At 38.2% G+C, this 16,002-nt stretch overlaps 1 protein-coding gene across 1 annotated transcript; it reads left to right on the forward strand.

The window, feature by feature from the left end:
- The first annotated feature begins 14,780 nt into the window (after window positions 1-14,780).
- Window positions 14,781-15,751, forward strand: LOC129641879 (olfactory receptor 6C74-like). The gene has a single exon (XM_055566462.1). The coding sequence runs from the start codon at window positions 14,783-14,785 to the stop codon at window positions 15,749-15,751; it is 969 nt and encodes a 322-aa protein (XP_055422437.1). The 5' UTR covers window positions 14,781-14,782.
- The last annotated feature ends 251 nt before the right edge of the window (window positions 15,752-16,002 follow it).

Genomic DNA, 16,002 nt, shown 5'->3' on the forward strand with positions numbered 1-16,002 from the left:
TCCAAAACAGGGTAAACCCAACGTGAAACACCCCAAGACACATATTAATCAAATTAACAAAGATCAAACACAAAGAACAAATATTAAAAGCAGCAAGGGAAAAACAACAAATAACACACAAGGGATTCCCATAAGGATAACAACTGATCTTTCCATAGAAACTCTTCAAGCCAGGAGGGAATGGCAAGACATACTTAAAGTGATGAAAGAAAATAACCTACAGCCCAGATTACTGTACCCAGCAAGGATCTCATTCAAATATGAAGGAAAGTCAAAAGCTTTACCGGCAAGCAAAAGCTGAGAGAATTCAACACCACCAAACCAGCTCTCCAACAAATGCTAAAGGATATTCTCTAGACAGGAGACACAAAAACGGTGTATAAACTCGAACCCAAAACAAAAAAGCAAATGGCAATGGGATCATACTTATCAATAATTACCTTAAACGTAAAAGGGTTGAATGCCCCAACCAAAAGACAAAGACTGGCTGAATGGATACAAAAACAAGACCCCTATATATGTTGTCTACAAGAGACCCACCTCAAAACAGGGGACACATACAGACTGAAGGTGAAGGGCTGGAAAAAGATTTTCCATGCAAATAGAGACCAAAAATAAGAAGGAGTAGCAATACTCATATCAGATAAAATAGACTTTAAAACAAAGGCTGTGAAAAGAGACAAAGAAGGACACTACATAATGATCAAAGGATCAATCCAAGAAGAAGATTCAACAATTATAAATATATATGCACCCAACAGAGGAGCCAAAAGTCATATGCCAAAGCCTTTGACTGTGTGGATCACAATAAACTGTGGAAAATTCTGAAAGAGATGGGAATACCAGACCACCTGACCTGCCTCTTGAGAAATCTGTATGCAGGTCAGGAAGCAACAGTTAGAACTGGACATGGAACAACAGACTGGTTCCAAATAGGGAAAGGAGTATGTCAAGGCTGTATATTGTCACCCTGCTTATTTAAATTCTATGAAGAGTACATCATGAGAAACTCTGGACTGGAAGAAACACCAGCTGGAATCAAGATTGCCGGGAGAAATAATAACCTCAGATATGCAGATGACACCACCCTTATGGCAGAAAGTGAAGAGGAACTCAAAAGCCTCTTGATGAAAGTGAAAGTAGAGAGTGAAAAAATTGGCTTAAAACTCAACATTCAGAAAACGAAGATCATGGCATCTGGTCCCATCACTTCATGGGAAATAGATGGGAAAAGAGTGGAAATAGTGGCAGACTCTATTTTTTTGGGCTCCAAAATCACTGCAGATGGTGACTGCAGCCACAAAATTAAAAGACGCTTACTCTTTGGAAGGAAAGTTATGACCAACCTAGATAGCATATTGAAAAGCAGAGACATTACTTTGCCAACAAAGGTCCGTCTAGTCAAGGCTATGGTTTTTCCTGTGGTCATGTATGGCTGTGAGAGTTGGACTGTGAAGAAGGCTGAGCACTGAAGAATTGATGCTTTTGAACTGTGGTGTTGGAGAAGACTCTTGAGAGTCCCTTGGACTGCAAGGAGATCCAACCAGTCCATTCTGAAGGAGATCAGCCCTGGGATTTCTTTGGAAGGAATGATGCTGAAGCTGAAACTCCAGTACTTTGGCCACCTCATGCGAAGAGTTGACTCATTGGAAAAGACTCTGATGTTGGGAGGGATTGGGGGCAGGACAAGAAGGGGATGGCAGAGGATGAGATGGCTGGATGGCATTACTGACTCGATGGACATGAGTCTGAGTGAACTCCGGGAGTTGGTGATGGACAGCAAGGCCTGGCGTGCTGCGATTCATGGGGTTGCAAAGAGTCGGACATGACTGAGCGACTGAACTGAATTGAACATAGGAGCACCACAATATGTAAGACAAATGCTAACAAGTATGAAAGGGGAAATTAACAATAACACAATAATAGTGGGAGACTTTAATACCCCACTCACACCTTTGGATAGATCAACTAAACAGAAAATTAACAAGGAAACACAAACTTTAAATGAAACAATAAACGAGTTAGACCCAATTGATATCTATATGGCATTTCACCACAAAACAATGAATTTCACCTTTTTCTCAAATACACACGGAACCTTCTCCAGGATAGATCACATCCTGGGCCATAAGTCCAGCCTTGGTAAATTCAAAAAAATTTAAATCATGCCAAGCATCTTTTCTGACCACAATGTAGTAAGATTAGATCTCAATTACAGAAGAAAAACTATTACAAATTCCAACATATGGAGGCTGAACAACACGCTGCTGAATAACCAACGAATCACAGAAGAAATCAAAAAATAAATCAAAATATGCATAGAAATGAATGAAAATGAAAACAAAACAACCCAAAACCTATGGGACACTGTAAAAGCAGTGCTAAGGGGAAAGTTCATAGCAATACAGGCATACCTCAAGAAACAGGAAAAAAGTCAAATAAATAACCTAACTCTACACCTAAAGCAATTAGAAAAGGAAGAAATGAAGAACCCCAGGGTTAGTAGAAGGAAAGAAATCTTAAAAATTAGGGTAGTAATAAATGCAAAAGAAAAAGGAGACCATAGCAAAAATCAATAAAGCCAAAAGCTGGTTCTTTAAGAGAATAAATAAAATTGACAAACCATTAGTCAGACTCATCAAGAAACAAAGGGAGAAAAATCAAATCAATAAAATTAGAAATGGAAATGGAGAGATCACAACAGACAACACAGAAATACAAAGGATCATGAGACTACTATCAGCAATTATATTCCAATAAAATGGACAACGTGGAAGAAATGGACAAATGCTTAGAAAAGTACAACTTTCCAAAACTGACCCAGGAAGAAATAGAAAATTTTAACAGACCCATCACAAGCATGAAAATTGAAACTGTAATCAGAAATCTTCCAGCAAACAAAACCCCAGGTCCAGACGGCTTCACAGCTGAATTCTACCAAAAATTTAGAGAAGAGCTGACACCTATCCTACTCAAACTCTTCCAGAAAATTGCAGAGGAAGGTAAACTTCCAAACTCATTCTATGAGGCCACCATCACCCTAACACCAAAACCTGACAAAGATGCCACAAAAAAAGAAAACTACAGGCCAATATCACTGATGAACATAGATGCAAAAATCCTTAACAAAATTCTAGCAATCAGAATCCAACAACACATTAAAAAGATCATACACCATGACCAAGTGGGCTTTATCCCAGGGATGTAAGGATTCTTCAATATCCACAAATCACTCAATGTAATACACCACATTAACAAATTGAAAAAAAAAAAAACTCATATGATTATCTCAATAGATGCAGAGAAAGCCTTTGACAAAATTCAACATCCATTTATGAAAAAAACTCTCCAGAAAGCAGGAATAGAAGGAACATACCTCCACATAATAGAAGCTATATATGACAAACCTACAGCAAACATTATCCTCAATGGTGAAAAATTGAAAGCATTTCCCCTAAAGTCAGGAACAAGACAAGGGTGCCCACTCTCACCACTACTCCATCAACATAGTTTTGGAAGTTTTGGCCACAGCAATCAGAGCAGAAAAATAAATAAAAGGAATCGAAATTGGAAAAGAAGAAGTAAAACTCTCACTGTTTGCAGATGACATGATCCTCTACATAGAACCCTAAAGACTCAACCAGACAATTACTAGAGCTAATCAATGAATATAGTAAAGTTGCAGTATATAGAAACAACACACAGCAATCGCTTGCATTCCTATACACTAATAATGAGAAAATAGAAAGAGAAATTAAGGAAACAATTCCATTCACCATTGCAACGAAAAGAATAAAATAGTTAGGAATATATCTACCTAAAGAAACTAAAGACCTATATATAGAACACTACAAAACACTGGTGAAAGAAATCAAAGAGGACACAAATAGATGGAGAAATATACCATGTTCATGGATTGGAAGAATCAATATAGTGAAAATGAGTATACAACTCAAAGCAATCTATAGATTCAATGCAATCCCTATCAAGCTACCAACGGTATTTTTCACAGAGCTAGAACAAATAACTTCACAATTTGTATGGAAAAACAAAAAACCTCGAATAGCCAAAGCAATCTTGAGAAAGAAGAATGGAACTGGAGGAATCAATCTGCCTGACTTCAGGCTGTACTACAAAGCCACAGTCATCAAAACAGTATGGTACTGGCACAAAGACAGAAATATAGATCAATGGAACAAAATAGAAAGCCCAGAGATAAACCCACGCACCTATGGACACCTTATCTTTGACAAAGGAGGTAAGAATATACAATGGAGAAAAGGCAATCTCTTTAACAAGTGGTGCTGGGAAAACTGGTCACCACTTGTAAAAGAATAAAACTAGAACACTTTCTAACACCATACACAAAAATAAACTCAAAATGGATTAAATATCTAAACATAAGACCAGAAACTATAAAACTCCTAGAGGAGAACATAGGCAAAACACTCTCCAACATAAATCACAGCAGGATCCTCTAGGACCCACCTCCCAGAATATTGGAAATAAAAGCAAAGGTAAACAAATAGGATCTAATTAAAATTAAAAGCTTCTGCACAACAAAAGAAACTATAAGCAAGGTGAAAAAACAGCCTTCAGAATGGGAGAAAATTATAGCAAATTAAGCAACTGACAAACAACTAATCTCAAAAATATACAAGCAACTCCTGCAGCTCAATTCCAGAAAAATAAATGACCCAATCAAAAAATGGGCCAAAGAACTAAATAGACATTTCTCCAAAGAAGACATACAGATGGCTAACAAACACATGAAAAGATGCTCAACATCACTCATTATCAGAGAAATGCAAATCAAAACCACAATGAGGTACCATTTCATGCAGTCAGAATGGCTGTGATCCAAAAATCTACAAGCAATAAATGCTGGAGAGGGTGTGGAGGAAAGGGAACCCTCTTACACTGTTGGTGGGAATGCAAACTAGTACAGCCACTATGGAGAACAGTGTGGAGATTCCTTAAAAAAACTGGAAATAGAACTGCCATATGACCCAGAAATCCCACTGCTAGGCATACACACTGAGAAAATCAGAATTGCAAGAGACATGTGTACCCCAATGTTCATCACAGCACTGTTTATAATAGCCAGGACATGGAAGCAACCTAGGTGTCCATCAGCAGATGAACGGATAAGAAAGCAGTGGTACATATACACAATGGAGTATTATGCAGCCATTAAAAAGAATACATTTGAATCAATTCTAATGAGGTGGATGAAACTGGAGCATTTTATATAGAGTGAGGTAAGCCAGAAAGAAAAACACTAATACAGTATACTAATGCATATATATGGAATTTAGAAAGATGGTAATGATAACCCTGTATGTGAGACAGCAAAAGAGACACAGATGTATAGAACAGACTTTTGGACTCTGTGGGAGAGGGAGGGGGTGATGATTTGGGGGAATGGCATTGAAACATGTATAATATCATATAAGAAATGAATCGGCAGTCCAGGTTCAATGCAGAATACAGGAAGCTTGGGGCTGTGCACTGGGATGACCCAGAGGGATGGTATGGGGAGGAAGGTGGGAGGGGGATTCAGGATTGGGAACACGTGTACACCCGTGGTGGATTCATGTTGATGTATGACAAAACCAGTACAATATCGTAAAGTAAAAAAAGAAAAAAGACTGGTGTGCGTTTAACCCAGCTGCTGTGGACCAGAATAAGTCAGAATGAATATGTTCAGGAGTTCCATCAATAAGTTTATGTCACCAGCATGAGTTCAAACTGTTTCCTGTGTTAGCCAAGACTTTCTTAGGAATAAAACTTTGGCTTCCTCATGTGTTAGAAAGTTCCAAGTACACAAAAAATACAGGCATTTCTTACTGTGGGATCTTTTGAGGCTATTATATGAATATAGAATTTTAAGCTGAAACAAACATCTCCAGTTAAAAAAATTTCTTCCTTTAAAGCATAATTTTATTATTTTAGAGAGGACAAAAACCAGAACAAAGTTCAAATTCTGTGAAATACATCTAGCTGAGTATGTGACTTCGATGTGATTGATCAACTAGTAGTGTTATAAACTAAAGCCAGCTTTGTGTGACACAAATTGACCTGGAATGAGTTTGGCCACATCACATAACCGGTGTAGACAACTAAGCCCTAAACAGCTGAGATTTCCATGGTAAAGGAGAACTTTAAGGAAGAAAAGAAGGGAAGATTTTTTTTCAGCTAGGTGCAAGAGAGTGATAAGAATCAGCAATAACATCAGTGACTTGACAAAAACATTTCTAGGAAAGCACAAACTAACTCAAGAAGAAATAGAAAATACAAATAGGTAAATAACAATTAAAAAATATATTCGTGATCAAAAAGTTCCCACAAAAAAGCCCAGGAACAGATGCATTTACTAATGATTTCTGTGAAACATTTAAAAAAGAATTAGCTCCAGTTCGTCACAAGCTTTTAAAATACAAATGAAAAATCACTTTCCAGCACTTTCTAAGAGGTCAGTATTACCCTGATATCAAGACCAAACAAAGATATCACAAGAAAAGAAGACTAAACACCAATGTCTCTGATAAAAATAGGGATACCAGAATACCCAAGAAGATGCTGAGAAAACTGTATCAGGAACATTTTACAAAGGATAACCCCACCAAGTGGGGTTTATCCCAGAAATGCAAGGGTACTTTAACAGATAAAAGTCAATCAATAGTGTACACATATTAATAAAATAAAGGACAGCAAACACATGATGATCTCAATAGATGCAGAAAAAGCATTTGAAAAATCTAAGCTACCTATGACAAACATTCGGAAAACTAAAAATGAAAGGGAAATTTCTCAACCTGATCAAGTGTATATATTAAAAATCATGGGTTTATATCATTCTTGACAGGGAAAGAATGAAAACTTCCTCCCTAAGGTAAAAAACAAAAGAAGGATGTCTCTGTTTAACATTGTCCTAGAAGTTGGTACAAGAGCAATTAAACAAGAAAAACAAATGAAAGCCTTTCAGATTGGAAAATAAGAAATAAAATTATCTTATTCACAGATGCCATAATTTTTACATAGAGAATTCTAAGGAATACACAGTAAAATTTTCAGAGCTATTAAATGAGTCAAAGAAGGTTTCAGAATTAAAAATTTAAAGTTCTTTCTTTAATTTTATTTTTATTGCAGTAGAGGTGATTTACAATAGTACATAAATTTCATAGGTACAACATAGTTTGACTTTTAAAAAGTAACTTTCTTTATATTTTATTTATTCATTTTTATGTTTGGTTATACTAGTCTTCATTGTATGTGCAGGCTTCATCTAGTTGTGGCGCGTGGTGGCTACTCTTCACTGTAGTGTGTGAGATTTTTATTGCAGTAACTTTTATTGAGGAGGAGCGCAGGATTAGTTGCTCCGAGGTATGAGGAATCTTCAAGGATCAGGGATCAAAGCTGTGTTCCCTGTGTAGGCAGGCAGATTCTTAACCACTGAAACACCAAGGAAGCCTCAGTGATTCACATTTTAAAAATATTATACACCATTTAGAGTTTTTAGTACTGTACAATGTATCATTTTTTCTGTGTTGTACAATGTATCATTGTAGTTTATTATTTTATATAATAGTACCTACCTCATTTTTAACCCTAGTCTTGCCCTTCCCTTTTCCCTTTATGCACTGTAACTACTAGTATTTTTTTCTATGTCTGTGAGTCTATTTTTTTTAGTTTATTTTAATTAGAGGCTAATTACTTTACAATATTGTATTGGTTTTGCAATACATCAACATGAATCCGCCACGGGTGTACATGTATTCCCAATCCTGAATCCCCCCTCCCACCTCCCTCCCCATACCATCCCTCTGGGTCATCCCAGTGCACCAGCCCCGAGCATCCTGTATCCTGCATCGAACCTGGATTGGCAATTTGATTCTTATATGATACTATACATGTTTCAATGCCATTCTCCCAAATCATACCCCCCTCCCTCTCCCACAGAGTCCAAAAGACTGTTCTGTACATCTATGTCTCTTTTGGTGTCTCGCATACAGGGTTATCATTACCATCTTTCTAAATTCCATATATATGCGTTAGTATACTGTATTGGTGTTTTTCTTTTTGGCTTACGTCATTCTGTATAATTGGCTGCAGTTTCATCCACCTCATTAGAATTGATTCAAATGCATTCTTTTTAATGGCTGCGTAATACTCCATTGTGTATATGTACCACAGCTTTCTTATCCATTCACCTGCTGATGGACACCTAGGTTGCTTCCACGTCCTGGCTATTATAAACAGTGCTGCGATGAACATTGGGGTACATGTGTCTCTTTCCCTTCTGGTTTCCTCAGTGTGTATGCCCAGCAGTGGGATTTCTGGGTCGTATGGCAGTTCTATTTCAAGTTTTTAAAGGAATCTCCACACTGTTCTCCATAGTGGCTGTACTAGTTTGCATTCCCACCAACAGTGTAAGAGGGTTCGCTTTTCTCCACACCCTCTCCAGCATTTATTGCTTGTAGACTTTTGGATCACAGCCATTCTGACTGGCGTGAAATGGTACCTCATTGTGGTTTTGATTTGCATTTCTCTGATAATGAGTGATGTTGAGCATCCTTTCATGTGTTTGTTAGCCATCTGTATGTCTTCTTTGGAGAAATGTCTATTTAGTTCTTTGGCCCATTTTTTGATTGGGTCATTTATTTTTCTGGAATTGAGCTGCAGGAGTTGCTTGTTTATTTTTGAGATTAGTTGTTTGTCAGTTGCTTAATTTGCTATAATTTTCTCCCATTCTGAAGGCTGTTTTTTCACCTTGCTTATAGTTTCTTTTGTTGTGCAGAAGCTTTTAATTTTAATTAGGTCCCATTTGTATATTTTTGCTTTTATTTCCAATATCGTGGGAGGTGGGTCCTAGAGGATCCTGCTGTGATGTATGTCGAAGAGTGTTTTGCCTATGTTCTCCTCTAAGAGTTTTATAGTTTCTGGTCTTACGTTTAGATCTTTTATCCATTTTGAGTTTATTTTTGTGTATGGTGTTAGAAAGTGTTCTAGTTTCATTCTTTTACAAGTGATTGACCACTTTTCCCAGCACCACTTGTTAAAGAGATTGTCTTTAATCCATTGTATATTCTTACCTCCTTTGTCAAAGATAAGGTGTCCATAGGTGCATGGGTTTATCTCTGGGCTTTCTATTTTGTTCCATTGATCTATATTTCTGTCTTTGTGCCAGTACCATACTGTCTTGAGGACTGTGGCTTTGTAGTAGAGCCTGAAGTCAGGCAGATTTATTCCTCCAGTTCCATTCTTCTTTCTCAAGATTTCTTTGGCTATTCAAGGTTTTTTGTTTTTCCATACAAATTGTGAAAGTTATTTGTTCTAGCTCTGTGAAAAATACCGTTGGTAGCTTGATAGGGATTGCATTGAATCTATAGATTGCTTTGAGTTGTATACTCATTTTCACTATATTGATTCTTCTGATCCATGAACATGGTATATTTCTCCATCTATTTGTGTCCTCTTTGATTTCTTTCACCAGTGTTTTATAGTTCCCTATATATAGGTCTTTAGTTTCTTTAGGTAGATATATTCCTAACTATTTTATTCTTTTCGTTGCAATGGTGAATGGAATTGTTTCCTTAATTTCTCTTTCTATTTTCTCATTATTAGTGTATAGGAATGCAAGCGATTGCTGTGTGTTGTTTCTATATACTGCAACTTTACTATATTCATTGATTAGCTCTAGTAATTGTCTGGTGGAGTCTTCAGGGTTTTCTATGCAGAGGATCATGTCATCTGCAAACAGTGAGAGTTTTACTTCTTCTTTTCCAATTTCGATTCCTTTTATTTATTTTTCTGCTCTGATTGCTGTGGCCAAAACTTCCAAAACTATGTTGATGGAGTAGTGGTGAGAGTGGGCACCCTTGTCTTGTTCCTGACTTTAGGGGAAATGCTTTCAATTTTTCACCATTGAGGATAATGTTTGCTGTAGGTTTGTCATATATAGCTTCTATTATGTGGAGGTATGTTCCTTCTATTCCTGCTTTCTGGAGAGTTTTTTTCATAAATGGATGTTGAATTTTGTCAAAGGCTTTCTCTGCATCTATTGAGATAATCATATGAGTTTTTTTTTCAATTTGTTAATGTGGTGTATTACATTGATTGATTTGCGGATACTGAAGAATCCTTGCATCCCTGGGATAAAGCCCACTTGGTCATGGTGTATGATCTTTTTAATGTGTTGTTGGATTCTGATTGCTAGAATTTTGTTAAGGATTTTTGCATCTATGTTCATCAGTGATATTGGCCTGTAGTTTTCTTTTTTTGTGGCATCTTTGTCAGGTTTTGGTGTTAGGGTGATGGTGGCCTCATAGAATGAGTTTGGAAGTTTACCTTCCTCTGCAATTTTCTGGAAGAGTTTGAGTAGGATAGGTGTCAGCTCTTCTCTAAATTTTTGGTAGAATTCAGCTGTGAAGCCGTCTGGACCTGGGGTTTTGTTTGCTGGAAGATTTCTGATTACAGTTTCAATTTCCGTGCTTGTGATGCATCTGTTAAGATTTCCTACTTCTTCCTGGGTCAGTTTTGGAAAGTTGTACTTTTCTAAGAATTTGTCCATTTTTTCCATGTTGTCCATTTTATTGGCATATAATTGCTGAAAGTAGTCTCTTTTGATCCTTTGTATTTGTGTTGTCTATTTTGATCTCTCATTTTCATTTCTAATTTTATTGATTTGATTTTTCTCCCTTTGTTTCTTGATGAGTCTGGCTAATGGTTTGTCAGTTTTATTTATCCTCTAAATAACCAGCTTTGGCTCTGTTGATTTTTGCTATGGTATCCTTTGTTTCTGTTGCATTTATTTCTGCCCTAATTTTTAAGATTTCTTTCCTTCTACTAACCCTGGGGTTCTTCATGTCTTCCTTTTCTAGTTGCTTTAGGTGTAGAGTTAGGTTATTTATTTGACTTTTTTCCTGTTTCTTGAGGTATGCCTGTATTGTTATGAACTTTCCCCTTAGCACTGCTTTTACAGTGTCCCATAGGTTTTGGGTTGTTGTGTTTTCATTTTCATTCATTTCTATGCATATTTTGATTTATTTTTTGATTTCTTCTGTGATTTGTTGGTTATTCAGCAGTGTGTTGTTTGGCCTCCGTATGTAGGAATTTTTAATAGTTTTTCTCCTGTAATTGAGATCTAATCTTACTGCATTGTGGTCAGAAAAGATGCTTGGCATGATTTCAATTTTTTTGAATTTACCAAGGCTAGATATATGGCCCAGGAAGTGATCTATCCTGCAGAAAGTTCCATGTGTGTTTGAGAAAAAGGTGAAATTCATTGTTTTGGGGTGAAATGTCCTATAGATATCAACTAGGTCTAACTGGTCTATTGTATCATTTAAAGTAATATTCACTAGTTTCTTTCATTTTTAGAATCCACATATAAGAGAGACCAAATGGGTGCTTGTGGGTGCTTAATTGCTCAGTTGTGTCCAACTCTTTGCAACCCTTTGGACTGTAGTCCATCAGGCTCCTCTGTCCATGCGATTTTTCAGGCAAGAATACTGGAGTGGATTGCCATTTCCTCCTCCAGGGGATCTTCCAGACCCAGGGATCTAGCCCACACCTCCTGTGGCTCCTGCACTGGAGGTGGATTCTTTACCTGCTGGGCCATCAGGGAAGCCCAAGAGATAACATATAGTATTTATCTTTCCCTGACTTATTTCACTAAGCATGGTGGTGGTGGTGGTTGTGGTTTAGTCTCTAAGGCAAACCTGACTCTTTACGACTTCATGGACTGTAGCTCGCCAGGACCCTCTGTCCACGGGATTTCCCAGGCAAGAATATGAGAGTGGGTTGCCATTTTCTTCTCCAGGGATTCTGCCTGGCCCAGAAATTGAACCCGCTTCTTTTTCATTGTAGGTGGGTTGTTTTTTTTTTTTAAAACCACTGAGCCACTTGGGAAGTCCTATAGAGTTAACATTCCCTGTTGAAAATATACAAAAACTAGAAGTTAGCAAGAATTTTACAAAGAATACTTTGCTTGGCAGTTGAAAACCTTCCTATACAAATTCACGTCTTCCGAGGTGGCACAGTGGTAAGAATCCTTCTGCCAATACAGGAGACAGGAGACCCGAGTTCAATTCCTGGGTCGGGAAGATCTCCTGGAGAAGAAATGGCAACACACTCTTGTCTTCTTGCCTGGGAAGTCGCATGGAAAGAGAAGCCTGGCGGGCTATGGTCTATGGGGTCACAGAAGAGTTGGACACACCTAGGCAACTAAACAACAGGAAATTGTGCAGAATGTACCTTTGAGGACTATCAGAGGACTGTGTAGCCTATTAAGAGTGAAAGTAGTATCTTACCATATGCAGTGAAGGGGTAATTATGATACATGTCAGCTGGAATTTCCTATTTCCAAATATGAAGCAATTAAATGTCATCTGAGACTCTGTTCTGATTATACTTCCTATCCCATTAAGAAAAAAAATCCCCTGTAATGAATTCTAAAGTTCCAGAGGTGTGTCCTTTGGATCCAATGCATCCTCACTGGTGATGATAAATAAGCCTGTGAAAATTATATCAAAAGGGCATTTGAATGTGTTCTCACTTAGGACTGCTGTGATCCTCACCTTTATTTGGTGGGGTGACAGGTTGATTGGGAAGTGACTGATAACAGGGTCATTAAACAAGGAAATTGACATTTGTTGTCTCTTCTTTTTGATTCTCTTCTGGGATGGATGCAAAATCAAGAAAGTTTGTTGTTGATGATGCATTGTAGAATGGAAATAAATATGTCCAAGTATTCCAAATAGTAACATCAGAAAGTGCTAGTGGATGATTGGGGCAGCTTGTATTGTCTTAACGGTCCAGAATTTATCAGTCAGGTTTCCATGGAAAAAAATATGCCTGTTAATCCTCCAGAGTTTGGATGTGTATTTTTTTATGCTATGCTATGCTAAGTCACTTCAGTTGTGTCCGACTCTGTGTGACCCCATAGGCGGCAGCCCACTAGGCTCCCCCATCCCTGGGATTCTCCAGGCAAGAACACTGGAGTGGGTTGCCATTTCCTTCTCCAATGCATGAAAGTGAAAAGTGAAAGTGAAGTCGCTCAGTCGTGTCCAACTCTTAGCGACCCCATGGACTGCAGCCTACCAGGCTCCTCCATCCATGGGATTTTCCAGGCAAGAGTACTGGAGTGGGGTGCCATTGCCTTCTCCATGGAGCCTTAATATTTTCCTACTAATGTAGAACATAAGGCATCCGTTAATTTTGTATTAGGTCAAAGAAAGGTATATCTCAACTAAGAGTGTTTTTCCCCTTTTCCATTAGCCTAGGAGAATGTTACAGTAGCCTGCTCTGTTTCAACAATAGAAAGAAGCTCATTGTCAAAAACACAGTTTCCTGTGAACTGCTCATGGTGAGTACTTGATCATGGGGCTAGCTTGCAGTCTAACAGGTCAGATATTGTAACCAGAGACTGGCTGTGTTAAAGTATCTGATGTGGATCCCACATAGTTAAAGTAATGAAAAAAGTGCTAGTTACTCAGTCATGTCCGATAGTTGGCGACACCATGGACTGGAGCCCACCAGGCTCCTCTGTCCATGAGGTTCTCCAGGCAAGAATACCAGAGTGCGTAGCCATTCCGTCTGCCATGGGATCTTCCCAACCCAGAGATCAAACCCAAGTCTCCTGCGTGGCGGATGGATTCTTTACCATCTGGGCCACCAGGTAAAGCAATAGTTTTGGCCAAAAGGAAGTAAGTAAAATACAATTAAATTTTGATTTCTTATTCACTCAAGCACTGATTCACAGCAGATGTCCAGATCCCTTCCCCAGTGATTCTAGCAATATACTTAGTTTCTAGTTAGGCTTTGGCTTTTTTTTTTTTTTTTTAATAAAGACAAATATTCATCTAGTGATTGCAATGAAATTCAGGTTTAATTCTGCCACACTGAATACCTCCAATGTAAAAATTTATTCCCAGAAAAGGAATGTTGATGAATAATCTATGACTAATTGCAGAACGAAGCACTACCATTCTGCTAGGGAGGTAGAGTGTGAGGGAAGCCGATTCACCCATTCAATGTGTGTTCATTGAATCGGATTAACAAGTCATGAAACCATTCCCCCCGAATTTTAGATATGGTTTCTCTTAAAGCACAGATTTTGTTGTTATAATATTATAATATGCTCACTTTACTGCTCACATTGGGGTCTTGAAGAACTCAGACTGAAGAGACGTTAGGAAAATAACTGATTTGGAACATGGTAATAAGAAAATGGCTCTTTGCACTTTACATTTTCAAAGGGCTTGGTTCAGTGCGTAGGAGGGTTCCTACACTGCATGTCATACCTGAAGCATAGAAATGAACACTGTGAGCACGTGAGATGCATTTTCTGCAGGATAACAGCCTTCATTGTTAACCATAAGTTGCGGATGTGTCTATAAACAATCATTTTTATTTTGCCCTGTTTATTTTGTAGCCAATTATTCAGATGTTATTTTCCAAAAGAGTTAAGTGACACACTGTGGTGGATTCATTTTGATATATGGCAGAACCAATACAATACTGTAAAGTTTAAAAATAAAATTAAATTTAAAAAAAAGAATAAAAAATGAATCTTTAATAATTTGTATAGATAATATAATAGTGTTATAATAGTAAAATATCATTTATAGCAAAATATTTCAAAAATATGAAATGATCACTGCTTCACAAATACAGCTGAAAGTAGTGATTATTTTTTTTAAAGACTTGTCATCATTTAAATTGTTTTTTTTTTTTTTTTCCAGTGATAGTATTTTCCATTCCACAGGTTAAGCAGAGAATGATGACAGTCAGAGACACAGAGAGAACTGTGGGGGTGAAAAATGAGTCCACCGTCCAGGAGTTCGTTCTGGAGGCGTTTCCTGCTGCCCAGCACTTGGGGGGCCTCCTCTTCCTGGTGCACCTGCTCGCATACCTGGCCTCTATCGTGGGAAACGTGGTCATAATCTTCATCACCTGGGCTGACCATCGCCTCCAGACGCCAATGTATGTTTTGCTGAGCACTTTCTCCTTCTGCGAATGCTGTTTCATCACCACAGTCATTCCTAAACTGCTGTCCATCTTCCTTTCAGGAAGGCAAACAATTCCCTTTCCTGCTTGCCTCACACAAGCCTTCTTCTTTTTATTTCTTGGTGCAGTGATTTTCTTTCTCATGGCAGTGATGTCGTTGGATCGATACCTGGCCATCTGCAAGCCTCTGCACTATGCATCCATCATGAACCTGAGGGTTAATTTCCTCCTGATTTTCTTGTGCTATTCCTTGTCCTTCATCTTCTTCACTGGTCTGATGCTCAGAGTTTTCCAGTTATCATTCTGTGGCCCCAATATCATCTCTCATTTCTTCTGTGACCTTGACTCCTTAATTCATCTCTCCTGCTCTGACACCAGATCTGTTGAGATACATTTCTACTTCCTTACTTCACTTGTCATTCTACTACCGCTCATCATAACCACCATTGCCTACAGCAACATAGTGGTCACAATCCTGCGACTCCCATCAGCCAAGGAGCGACAGAAAGCTTTCTCCACCTGCTCTTCACACCTCATTGTCCTCTCTCTGATGTATGGCAGCTGTGTGTTTATTTACCTGAAACCAAAGCAGGTGAACAGGCTGGACTCCAAGAAGGAGGCTGCCCTTGTGAACACAGTGGTGACCCCAGTGCTGAACCCTGTCATCTACACCCTGAGGAACAAGCAGGTCCACCAGGCTCTGAGGGACATGCTGTCTAGGGTGAGGTTGCAGAAGTAGAGTTTGGAGGCTAAGTGGATCCTCTTGATCCTCCACTTGAGTTTCCCACCTTTGGTAAAGTCTGTTCTCGAGAGAATGAATCTCCATAGAATCTCCACGTGGTCATCTATCTTGTGCTACTTTTCAGCTGGATGGGTACTGTCCTATTTTGCTATTCAATACCTTCTTCTATTTGAAATTTTCATTTATTCTCTATATTGTGCTGAAGATATCCTCTGTGATTTTTCTACTGATTGGTCTTAAATGAATTC

Source organism: Bubalus kerabau, chromosome 1 (genome assembly GCF_029407905.1).
Source record: "Bubalus kerabau isolate K-KA32 ecotype Philippines breed swamp buffalo chromosome 1, PCC_UOA_SB_1v2, whole genome shotgun sequence".
Taxonomy (NCBI): domain Eukaryota; kingdom Metazoa; phylum Chordata; class Mammalia; order Artiodactyla; family Bovidae; genus Bubalus; species Bubalus kerabau.